The sequence below is a fragment of the Barbus barbus genome (assembly GCF_936440315.1).
Source record: "Barbus barbus genome assembly, chromosome: 16".
Classification (NCBI taxonomy): Eukaryota; Metazoa; Chordata; class Actinopteri; order Cypriniformes; family Cyprinidae; genus Barbus; species Barbus barbus.
In genome coordinates, this window is record NC_136744.1 from 8,217,463 (window position 1) to 8,231,097 (window position 13,635).

The 13,635-nt window shown below is 33.1% G+C and overlaps 1 protein-coding gene across 2 annotated transcripts in view; it reads left to right on the plus strand.

The window, feature by feature from the left end:
- LOC306882377 (protein kinase C epsilon type-like) overlaps positions 1–13,635 on the plus strand; it is a 109,468-nt gene that overhangs the window by 14,524 nt on the left and 81,309 nt on the right. For both annotated transcript variants that reach the window (XR_013785241.1, XM_079436959.1), the window contains exon 2: positions 13,377–13,440. Coding sequence is in view for 1 of the 2 variants with exons in the window: in XM_079436959.1 (XP_079293085.1) it covers positions 13,377–13,440 (64 nt within the window). In the remaining variant the exon portion in view is untranslated. The remainder of the gene's footprint in view (positions 1–13,376; positions 13,441–13,635) is intronic.

The window sequence follows — 13,635 nt, forward strand, 5'->3', positions numbered from 1 at the left end:
TAATAAAAATGCAGCATTAATAAAATGAACCCCCTATAAGATTTATTTATTTTTTATCATTGGGACATTATTTTCATGACATTTTATTTTTTGTACAAGAAACAAACATTTTAATGAGTAAATTAAACACAACTACATACACAGCAATTGTAATTTTATTTTTTGTATAATTTGTTCATTATGTTCATTAGAATTGTTCAATAATACGTTTGTAATTTTTTGTGTGTTATGGTAATGAGGGATTAAAAATGCTTAAATAGTTCACCCAAAAAATTGCTGAAAATGTTTTCACCTAGAGGTCATCCAAGATGTAGATGAGTTTGTTTCTTCATCTGAACAGATTTTGAAAAATTTTGGATTACATCACTTGCTCACCATTGGATCCTCTGCAGTGAATGGGTGCTGTCAGAATGAGAGTCCTAACAGCTGATGAAAGTAATCCACACCACTCCAGTCCATCAATAACATCTTGTGAAGTGAAAAGTTGCATGTTTGTATTAAGAAACAAAACCATCATTAAGGCATTTTAACTTTAAATTGTTGCTTCTGGCCAAAATATCCATAATCCATAACAATGCTTCCTTCTGTGAAAAAGTGCATCCCCTGTAGTCCTCTCACATCAAAATCCACACACACGTGTATATATATATATATATATATATATATATATATATATATATATATATATATATATATACAGGTGCATCTCAAAAAATTAGAATATCATGAAAAAGTTCATTTTTTTCTTGTAACTTTTTTCAAAAAGTTAAAATTGCATATATTCTAGATTCATTGCATGTAAAGTAAAACATTTCAAGTTTTTTGTTTTAATTTTGATGATTAGAGCTTACAGCTTATGAAAGTCAAAAATCCAGTATCTCAAAATATTACAATATTTACATTTGAGTTTCAATAAATGACCATCCCTACACTATAAATTTGGGGTATCTCTTGTTTATTGAAACCACCACAATGGGGAAGACAGATAACTTGGCAACAGTCCAAAAGACAATCACTGACACCCTCCACAAAGAGGGTAAGTCACAGAGGGTCTTTACTGAAAGGGGTGGCTGTTCACAGAGTGCTGTATCAAAGCATATTAAATACAAAGTTGACTGGAAGGAAGAAATTGGATAGGAAAAGGTGCACATATTCTAATTTTTTGAGATGCACCTGTATACACACACACACAATACACACACCTATATTATGTAAACAAAAACATTTATTTTGGATGCGATTAATCACGATTAATCGTTTGACAGCACTAGTTAAAATGCTAACTGTTCCAAGATTTTGGCCTACAAATATATGTCATAGTATTAATATAGCATACAGTATTTAAAAATTAAATATTAGTTATTTGTTGCTTGCAAATAATGTTCTGTTACAATCCTTGGCTAACTTAGAAGGGTTGTCAGTGGATTGCTATTTCTTTATAGACTTTTTTTTTGTGCAGTATTTAATTTATTTTATTTTCTACAGTTTACAGACAGCATACATATAGTCAAACGGTTTATCTCGGTTGGCAGGACTGGCACAACCTGTCCATCTGTTAGCTATAGTGCACAGATCTGAGGACGGCCCAGTGGAAATAGACAATTCTCAATGCTCATTAGCAAATATGAGGCTTTTTGAAAGTGGTACAGGAAGCAACCCAACAACACTTATGCTGCCTTCACATCCTCTTGGGAAAATCTCACTTTTAAGCGATTTTGGTTGGTATAAAATGAATCAGTTGGGCAATGACATTCATTTACTGACAAAGACAGGAAGCTTTTGTAGCCCTAATGCAACAAAATGAGGAGCAAATGATGTGCATTATGTGTATAATCAATGCTTTATCATTTTGTGGGAATTATTAGTAGTTTTGTCATACAAGCTTGTCTTTTCATTAAACTGCTAAATATGTACATAATATGCAAGCTTTTTTAGATCTTAATCAACAGTACATATTTACATTTAGAGTCTCAGGGCTCAAAGAATATTGTAGCGGTGTTCATGTGCGTTCATCTCATTATTATGGTTATTCATGTTTTGACAGCATTAAACCTGTTTATTACCCAAAAGAAACACAAATATTTCAGCCATCTTTATGATCAATGCTAAAGGCCCTGAAACAAACGCTGTGGACATTTAGTTGCCGTGTAAATACATTTCATATTTAGAGACTTGAAAATGAAAATATTTAGTTATCGCAGAGATATTATTTCTCTCTGTCCAGGTTTATGTGTGTGTTTGTGTTTCGGTGGAGTCTCAATTAGCTTGAGGGATCTGGTGTGCGTCATCCTTCACATGAACACACTCCGCGAGCGGCTAAACACACTGTCATCCGAGAGATAAAACACAACATGGCTCTGTGTTCTGCCCAGACATCTGTCCTCGCTCACCTGTGCTTTCTTTCTCTCTTTTCATCTTACATTTTCTTATTTTGCCAGTTCTAATTTTCCTCACGTCACGTCTACACAACAGTGTAGTTTGTTCATTTGCAAAAATAAATAATCTGAACATGTTCCCTGTCTGTCATTGGTTAGCAAAATAGATAGTCCTGCCCCAAAACCATTGAACCAATATTGCTGTGTTGTACATATACAGTTTTTTTTATACATATACTTAATCTTTAAGTGTGATATTTTTGAATATGTAGGCTTACTGGAGGGAAAAGATCAGGTCAAATGTGAAACTGTCTGTCTCGGATGTTTCTGCTAAAATTCCTTAAGTGAAATAAAATGAGGCAATTGTTGGCAAACATTAGTATAGCACTACATAATGCATACATACACTATTAAATAAAAAATGTATAGCATAAATAATACAGTCATGGCCAAAAATATCGGCACCCTTGGTAAATATGGTCAAAGAAGGCTGTGAAATTTAATCTGCACTGTTAAACCTTTTGATCTTTTATTTAAAAAATTCACAAAAATGTAACCTTTCATTGGATAATAAGAATTTAAAATGGGGGGAAATATAATTATGAAATAAATGTTTTTCTCTAATACACATTGGCCACAATTAACGGCACCCTTTTATTCAATACTTGTTGAAACCTCCATTTGCCAGTTTAACAGCTCTAAATTTTCTCCTATAATGCCTGATGAGGTTAGAGAACACCTGACAAGAGATCAGAGACCATTTCTTCATCCAGAATCACTCCAGATCCTTTAGATTCCCAGCTCCATGTTGGTGCTTCTTCTCTCCAGTTTACCTCACTCATTTTCTATAGGGTTCAGGTCAGAGGACTGGAATGGATTATTATACGGTTGGAAGATCCAAACATGGCCCATTTTTTGAAGATTTCTAACAGAGTCAGTCACTTGTTTATTTTTTATCTTTTGGTATTTGATAGAATCCATGATGCCATGTGTCTAAACAAGATGTCCAGGACCTCCAGCAGAAATATAGTCCCACAACATCAGGTAAACATAAGGTTTTCTGACCCCGAGACTCAACTATTTTCTGCAATTCTCCAGCTGTGGTCCTTCTTCTCACCGTGCATTAGGACGATATAGACACACGTCCTCTTCCAGGCAGTTTTGTAACATTTTCTGTTGATTCTTAATTATTGCCCTGATGGTGGAAATGGGAATTTTCATTGTTCTAGCTCTTTTTTTAAAGCCACTTCTCTAATTTGTGAAGCTCAATTATCTTTTGCTGCACATCAGAAATATATTCTTTGTTTTTTTCATTGTGATGGATGATTAAGGGAATTTGGTCTTGGTTTCCCTCCTATTTATATTTCTGTGAAACAGGAAGCCAAGGCCGGATAATTTCATGTTCATAATCACCCTGGAGTGCTCAAAATTGTGAATATGAATGGTAATATACTTCAGATATTCAGATATTTTACTCAAAATCATTTCTAGGGGTGCCAATAATTGTGTCCAATGTGTATTTGAGAAAAACATTTATTTCATAATTATATTTCCCCCCATTTTTAATTCTTATTATCCAATGAAAGGTTAGATTTTTGTGAATGTTTTAAATAAAAGATCAAAAGGATTAACAATGCAGATTCATTTTCACAGCCTTCTTTGATCAAATTTATCAAGGGTGCCAATATTTTTGGCCATGACTGTACATCTCAGACTTTTGATTGCCAACTTTGGTACAGTATCTTGGCAAATCTGAACACAACATTTTTTTTAAATCGCTTCTTTAAAAAAACTTTATTTTTTAGAGTGTATATTACCTACATTTTGATTAAAAGAAAATAATCTGATTTAAAGCTTTTTTCTGATTACTTATAGCTCTCCTGGATCTCAGAATCTCCATGCTTGCTTCTTATTTATGAGCAAGCTTGTAATTCTTTGACCTGCAGATGTCCCATTTACTCAGACCGATTTAAATGCAAATATTTACTTCCACACCCTTGCGTACATGTGTGCACATAGACACATATGTGTAAAATGGCCACACATTATTTCCAGACTTAAACATTCACTCACTCTCCTTTGCTGCTGCAGCTAGAGCTGCTATATTTAGCATGTCGTCGCACCTGCAGGAGCGAGAGCATTCAGAGATCAGCTTGAGCGTGACATCACAGGAAGTGGAAGGAAGGGAGAAGGTCAGAAGGTTATTCGGGATAACAAACATGTCACTATAGCAAGCATTCGACAGCAGATCCATAGCGACTCGTCTCTCCCACAGGCCCTCAGCGGGGAAAAACTTAATTTCATAAAAACACATCTGTGCTCTCAGTTCAAATGTTTTGTATTAAATGTAAATGTGTTAAAATAGAGCAGTCTGAGTGTCTTGACCCCAGACTAGTAAATCAGTGCATGAATGTTCTGGAAAGCATCCAGTGTGGATTTGATAAAATCCTAATTCATTCATCGTCCATCATGCAGGGAGTGAAGAAATCACACAGCAGCCCCGGGGCTTACAAAGACACTGTATGCTTGAAAAATTTAAGTTTGATTTGAATATTCATCAATTCTGCAAACAGTTTTGGGTGGTTGATATGAAATACTTTTGGGAAACTCAAATGACCTGCGGCGTGACATTTATATACTCCATTTAAAAGTACTTTAAGCATGATTGGAATTTTATGTATGCAGTTTTTATGTTTTATGAGAAACCAGGGAATTGAATGTTTGCACTTTTAATTCCTTTGTCAGAACACAGAATTATTCAAAATAGTAGTGAAGACAAATAGATTATTAAAAGTGCAGAAAATATAGATATTTTACTAAGATTATTCAAAATCTTGAATGTTGATTAATAAAAATAAAAGCTCATATTCATCATATACCCTCGTACCAAAGTAGAGTAAAAGGACTTTGATTGATTGATTGATTGATTGATTGATTCAGTTAACAGGTGCAAATGACTTACAAATAGGGCTTGGTAATTTAGCAACATTTAATTAGCAAAATAAACATTTAATATAAAATAACTAACTAAATAAAAAATATTTAGATAGCTAGCTGGTTAGTTGTTAATTAGTTTGTTTGTTTGTCTGTTTGATATTGATGATATCCAATATCTTGATGGTTTTTTTTTACTTTAGTTAAGAGTTTGTGAATGTTTTGAGTGACTGTTCACTCAAGGAGCAGCAGGGCCGGTTCTAGACATCAGGCGGCCCTAGGCAAAAATCATGTTGGAGGCCCCCCCACCCCCAATAAATAGCACTTGAAACAAATATGATTCCTAACCTTTTCATTTATACAACATTTGACTTTAAATTTTGTGGATTTATACTTATACAGTACAAAAATTTGGAAAATGTATATTTTAAATGTTTTTTTAAAGAAGTCTCTTATGCTCATCAAGCCTGGATTTAGCCTATTTGATCAAAATACAGAAAAAAAAACAATAATATTATGAAATATTATTACAATTTTCTATTTTACTATATTTTAAAATGTTTCTGTGATGCAAAACGATGATGCAAAAATGTTTTTTCATCAGCCATTACTCCAGTCTTCAGTGTCACATAAACCTATATGCTGATTTATTATCAATCTTAGAAACAGTGCTTAATGTTTATTTTATAACCTGTGATACTTTTTTCAGGATTTTTTGATTAATAAAAAAATACAAATATAAATATTTTATAACAATACAAGTCTTTAGTATCACTTTTTATCTATTTAACACATCCATATTACTGTTTTTTTCTGTATTTTTAATAAAAAGAATGAATGCAGAATGAATGAAAACATTAAAAATAGTAGGCTTAATGGGTCCAAACTTTTGACCGGTACTGTATGTACATATTCATCAACTTTATCTAAGGTAATCTCTTTTTTGTTTGATGAAGATTGTTGTTATTATTATTTTGCTGTTTTATTTAATTTAATCACAGTTCCAGAATACCACTTCAGTAAGTGCTTTTATCATTTTTGTCCTAGCTGGGTGGGCAGGATATTGTCGTATTATTAATATCATGATATTATGTATTGCATTGTTACCTTAAATATGGCATTTATATATACACAAATCAAGTGGAACAGAAAGACGTGATCGCTACTAAGCAGAAAAAAAGTTATTTGAAACAGAAATTGTAATTGTTATGTTAGAGAAATAATCCTAATCATCAGCCGAATTTAGAAGATACACCTGAGATCCTTTATTTAAACCATTAAAAAATGTTCTAGTGTGTTTGCTTTGAATTTGCGTTGAATACAAACTTCTCTGCTTTTACTTTTACAGCTATTTTGCTAGTCAGCGCAATGTCATTCATTGTACGTATTGTAATTCATAATAAAGCGGCGAATGATCTTTCCAGAAATTACGCTGGCCGACAGAACAAGTTTATATTTAAAGTATATTGCAATCACTCCACAATAGATGACAGCAACTCACACACCTGCATTAGGAGCTATTCTTCTTTGCGTGCCTATTTAGCCTTTTGCATCACATAGTTCGCAGCAACTGAAAGATGTGTTCGTCATGCAAACATTCAGAAGGCGGGACCCGCTTTGACACTGCAACATTAATTGGTTTAATTGCAGATGAGTGACAATTCAACTATATCTAATAAACAATGAGGCTAGCATGTCTGCCCGTCTTGACTGGTGGACTGGTGTATAGGGGATATGTTATGGAGGCCCCTCCTCAAAGCCCGAGGCCCTAGGCAATCGCCTGCTCTGCCCTGATGAGCAGGTGCTAATAGGCTGGCTCATAGGCACTTTATTGTTTTTAGTTCATGGCTATATAAAATGTGCATTGAAATTGTTACCATCTTTTTTTTGTAAAGAAATTAATGTTTTATTCTGTAAGGATGCATTAGATTACTCAAAAGTGACAGTAATGTTACAAAATATTTATATTCCAAATAAATGCTGCTCTTTTGAACTTTCTATTCATCAAAGAATCCTTTAAAAAATGGTTTCCACAAAGCATTAAGCAGCACAACTGTTTTCAACATTGATAATAAATATAAATGTTTCTTGATCAGCAAATCGTCATAATAGAATGATTTTTGAAGGATCATGTGACAATGAAGACTGGAGTAATGATGCAGAAAATTTTGCTTTGCTAACTCAGAAATGAAGTGCACTTCTTTTAAATTGTTTAAATATTTTCAATTGTTATATAATTTTAGAGTATTACTGTTTTTACTGTATTTTGATCAATTAATGCAGCCTCGGTGAGAATAAGAGATTTATTTCGAAATATTTAACAGAAATGAACAACCCCAGACTTTTGATGTTTAAGTATTCTGCTTATTAACTAACTAACAGTTTTGTCTCATGAAATCTGTTTTCCATGGAAATGTAGGCCTATGTCGTTCTAGTGTATATGTGAGAATCTCAGCTTTTGCAATTAACTGAACCTTTTTGGTTTGGGAGTGTGAATTTAGCATGCGTGTGTGAGTGCGCTTGCAAGCAGGTTTTTCTTTTTTTTTTTGCACTGGTGCATCCTGTGTAAAACCTGTGTTGACTGCACTACATGATACGGCTCGCCTCTAACCCAACTCCCACACACATCCTCACCGTCTCTCTCTTTACTCTCATAGCATGTACAAATCTCTCCACTCATCCCCACATCCTCCCTCCATTTCCTGCTTTAATCTGGTTTTGATGGAACAGCCGTTATGCTGTCATTAGCTGCTGAGAGGAGAACTGGGCCTAATATCAGTCATTTCAGCGTCAGCACAAGCCTCACAGGGCTCATGTTCACATCAAGACTGTGCTGTTTCCTCTGCTGGTGCCACATATTCAGCATTTATTTGGCTAATCTTGACCATGTGTGCTTGTTTATTTCCATTAGTATCGTTACTAATAAGTAAGGTTTCTACAGATGGTGTGCAAACCTAATGAAACAGGAACTCACACACACTAATTTAGTCAATGTGAATGTACAGTGTAGTTTGCACAGGAGTCTTTTTTTAAGCAATAGCTTAAATATACATATACATATATATGAGGGGCCGTACAAGCCATAATTCATTCTGGTGCTCTCACACATACATATATTTCTATTCTCACACACACTTATATTCTCTTTTCACATACATATATTTCTATTCTCACACACACTTATATTCTCTTTTCACATACATATATTTCTATTCTCACACACACACTTATATTCTCTATTCACATACATATATTTCTATTCTCACACACACTTATATTCTCTTTTCACATACATATATTTCTATTCTCACACACTTACATTCTCCTTTCGCATACATATATTTTTACTTTCACACACACTTATATTCTCTATTCACATACATATATTTCTATTCTCACACACACTTATATTCTCTTTTCACATACATATATTTCTATTCTCACACACACACTTATATTCTCTTTTCACATACATATATTTATATTCTCACACACACTTATATTCTCTTTTCACATACATATATTTCTATTCTCACACACACTTATATTCTCTTTTCACATACATATATTTCTATTCTCACACACTTACATTCTCCTTTCGCATACATATATTTTTACTTTCACACACACTTATATTCTCTTTTCACATACATATATTTCTATTCTCACACACGCACTTATATTCTCTATTCACATACATATATTTCTATTCTCACACACACTTATATTCTCTTTTCACATACATATATTTCTATTCTCACACACACACTTATATTCTCTATTCACATACATATATTTCTATTCTCACACACACTTATATTATCTTTTCACATACATACATTTCTATTCTCACACACACTTATATTCTCTTTTCACATACATATATTTCTATTCTCACACACTTGCATTCTCCTTTCGCATACATATATTTCTATTCTCACACACACACTTATATTCTCTTTTCACATACATATATTTCTATTCTCACACACACTTATATTATCTTTTCACATACATACATTTCTATTCTCACACACACTTATATTCTCTTTTCACATACATATATTTCTATTCTCACACACTTGCATTCTCCTTTCGCATACATATATTTCTATTCTCACACACACACTTATATTCTCTTTTCACATACATACATTTCTATTATCACACACACTTATATTCTCTTTTCACATACATATATTTCTATTCTCACACACACTTATATTCTATTTTCACATACATATATTTCTATTCTCACACACACACTTATATTCTCTTTTCACATACATATATTTCTATTCTCACACACACTTATATTCTCTTTTCACATACATATATTTCTATTCTCACACACACTTATATTCTCTTTTCACATACATATATTTCTATTCTCACACACACTTATATTCTCTTTTCACATACATATATTTCTATTCTCACACACACTTATATTCTCTTTTCACATACATACATTTCTATTCTCACACACTTACATTCTCCTTTTGCATACATATATTTTTACTTTCACACACACTTATATTCTCCTTTCACATTCATATATTTAACTCTCATATTCATATAATTTACGCACACTTTTATACATTTTGCTCTTATGCAAATGTATTGAAAGTATACATTTAATATTATAAAAAATAAATGTAAGAAGAAAATGTATGTCTAAAGAAAATATGTATATGTAAGAGAAGAATATATGTATGTGTGAGAGACTATAGTGGAAACGGAAGGAGTATGATGGAAACGGAAGGAGTATAGTGGAAACGGAAGGAGTTTGATGGAAACGGAAGGAGTTTGATGGAAACGGAAGGAGTATAGTGGAAACGGAAGGAGTTTGATGGAAACGGAAGGAGTTTGATGGAAACGGAAGGAGTTTGATGGAAACGGAAGGAGTATAGTGGAAACGGAAGGAGTTTGATGGAAACGGAAGGAGTATAGTGGAAACGGAAGGAGTTTGATGGAAACGGAAGGAGTATAGTGGAAACGGAAGGAGTTTGATGGAAACGGAAGGAGTATAGTGGAAACGGAAGGAGTTTGATTTAAAAGGAAGTATGATGGAAACGGAAGGAGTATGATGGAAACGGAAGGAGTATGATGGAAACGGAAGGAGTTTGATGGAAACGGAAGGAGTATAGTGGAAACGGAAGGAGTTTGATGGAAACGGAAGGAGTATAGTGGAAACGGAAGGAGTTTGATGGAAACGGAAGGAGTATAGTGGAAACGGAAGGAGTTTGATGGAAACGGAAGGAGTATGATTTAAAAGGAAGTATGATGGAAACGGAAGGAGTATGATGGAAACGGAAGGAGTATAGTGGAAACGGAAGGAGTTTGATGGAAACGGAAGGAGTATGATTTAAAAGGAAGTATGATGGAAACGGAAGGAGTATGATGGAAACGGAAGGAGTATGATGGAAACGGAAGGCAGGTAGGCGCAGCCTCAACCGTGTTGCCAGAGACACTTACTATAAGCGTCTATGGATTTTTTCCACTATTTGACTTAATTTTAATTTAGGAAGTGAATAAAGTGGGAGGAGGCAGAATCAGGTTAGGGTCAGCGATTTTTTTTTATTATTTATTTATTTTTTTTTTATATACAATTTCCATTACTCAAGATTTGCACTCATTGCGGTTTATTTCATTTAGATAGTTTTGTTTATTTTTCGTAGCAATATATGGCAACACTGCATCTCCGGCATTTAAACTGACACGTGTCTACACCAGAATCAAGCGGCCTGGCATGATACAATATAGAACCTATTATAATGATGCTGTCTACACGGGATGCAGCACAACATGATAAATCTCCGACCATAAAACTCATGCATCGTTCTATTCACGACGTAGACACCGTGTGACAGAAATAAAAAATGGTCCATATACAGTGCAGGAAGGTTATTCCTGACAGGACACCATTCGGTAACACAAACGTAGTGATCATCATGATATTACAAAGATGCACCGAAGACAGAGACGAAGAGGAGAGAATAGTCGCGCAAGCAGATAAAATACTGTACCAGAGAATGTGAAAGGAGAATGTATGTGTGTGAGAGTAGAAATGTATGTGTGTGAGAGCACCAGAATGAATTATGGCTTGTACGGCCCCTCATATATATACATATACATACATACATACATACACTACCAGTCAAAAGTCTTTGAACAGTAAGATTTTAAATATTTTTTAAAGAAGTCTCTTCTGCTCACCAAGCCTGCATTCATTTGATCCAAACTACAGCAGAAACAGTAACATTTTGAAAAAAAAAATACTATTTAAGATAACTGTTTTTTATTTGAGTATAATTTAAAATTGTATTTATTCCTGTGATTTCAAAGCTGAATTTTTTAGCATCATTACCCCAGTCACATGATCCTTAAGAAATCATTCTAATATTCTGATTTGCTGCTCAAAAACAATTATTATCATTATTATTATGCTGAAAACATAATTCAGATTTCTTTGATGAATGAAAATTTAAGAACAGCATTTATCTGAAATAGAAATCTTTTGTAACATTATACTTCTTTATAATTTTTTATCAATTTAAACATCCTTGCCAAATAAAAGTATTAATTTATACAACCCCCCCCCCCCCCCCAATTTTTTTTTTTTAAAAATAAAATAAATAAAATACTGACTCTTGCTTTTGAATGATTTAGTGTAAAATGTTAAAAAAAACTTTTTGTTTCAGATAAATGCTGATCTTTTTGGATCTTTCTATTTATCAAAGAATCCTGGGGGGGGGGGGGGGGGGGGGGATTACTCCACTGTTTTAAACATTGATGATAATAATAATAATGTTTATTGAGCAGCAAATCAGCATTAGAATGATTTTTGAAGGATCACGTGACACTGAAGACTAGAGTAATGATGCTGAAAATTCAGCTTTGAATCACAGGAAAAAAATTACATTTTGAAATACTGTAAATTCAAATAGAAAGCAGTTATTTTAAACAGTAAAATATTACACAATATTACTGCTTTTGCTATATTTGGGTCAAATAAATGCACAAGCCACACACACACACACACACTTTTTTAGTATTTTTTTGTATACTTTAATAATATATATTTTAACAAGTGTTAGATATGAACTTGACATCATGTGGCAGCCTGTGCATTTTGTGTGTGTGTGTGTGTGTGTGGTTGGTGGGGGGGAAGCAGCTTTGACATTTTGATAATATATTCTTTTATTCCACTGGAAAAAGTCAGTTGAGGGTGCTAAATGAAGACTGAATCTTTAGTTTAAAGAAAGGTTTTAGACAAGGGGAAAAAGACTTTTAGACAAAAAACTTTACAAACAAATGATTAAAATTATCATTATCGATTATTTTATTTTTATTAAATTGTTTTGGGGGGCAAAATGCACTTTACTCAGTAGGCATTGTAACATTAATCAGATTATCTTTTATGCATTTAAACACCAAAATATCAGACAAAACTAATGTTTTTCTTCATTTATTTAGTAATAAACTGATAAAACATATTTCTGTACAATTTGACATATATACAACTTTATCAATTACTATACAGTTACTAGGAATTTATCATTTTTATTTTTCATTTATACGATGTGCAAACGAAAGCCACTGTTTCTTTTTCTGTCAGTTTTACAAATCATTATTCAAATACATACTTTCCATGTAATACAAATTATCATATAATCTGCATACCTAATAAATAAAAAAAACAGAAAAATTATTTTATTCTTATTTTATTTTCTGCACTATGCCTTTTTACTTGGAAATGTGATATTCTGGTCAAATATTCTAGTCCTGCTAATATTGTTGTATTCTTTATGATAAATTGCCTGTTTTTCCTTATTTGTAAGCTTTGAACAAGTGACTGGACCAATTATTGTTATATTTTAATGCTTATTACTGTTTAAAAGAGTCACTGTGCTTTTTCATAGAATGTGTTTACTGCAGAACGCTTGCATTAACTTGACTTTTAAAAAAGGCTGCATTAAGAGCATTAAGTACAGAGGCCAGTCAAGATTTTTAAGGATGTTCCTTTGCTCTGTTGCTAAAACTTTTGTTTGATGGTCCTTACAGATAGACTTGGAGCCAGAGGGAAAGGTTTATGTCATTATCGACTTGTCTGGGTCATCCAGTGAAGGTAAGAAAGTCTTGTAAACTTTCTGTGATTGCATTACATGTAATTTAAAGATTGCATGAATCATGTCCCTGTGTAACCATTATACTCAATATAAGATTTCTCAGAAATACAGATATGTTGTGCTGCCTGACACCAATACTCAGTTGGTGTGTGAAATAAAAAGTTTTCATTGGTGACAGACACAAACGCAATGAA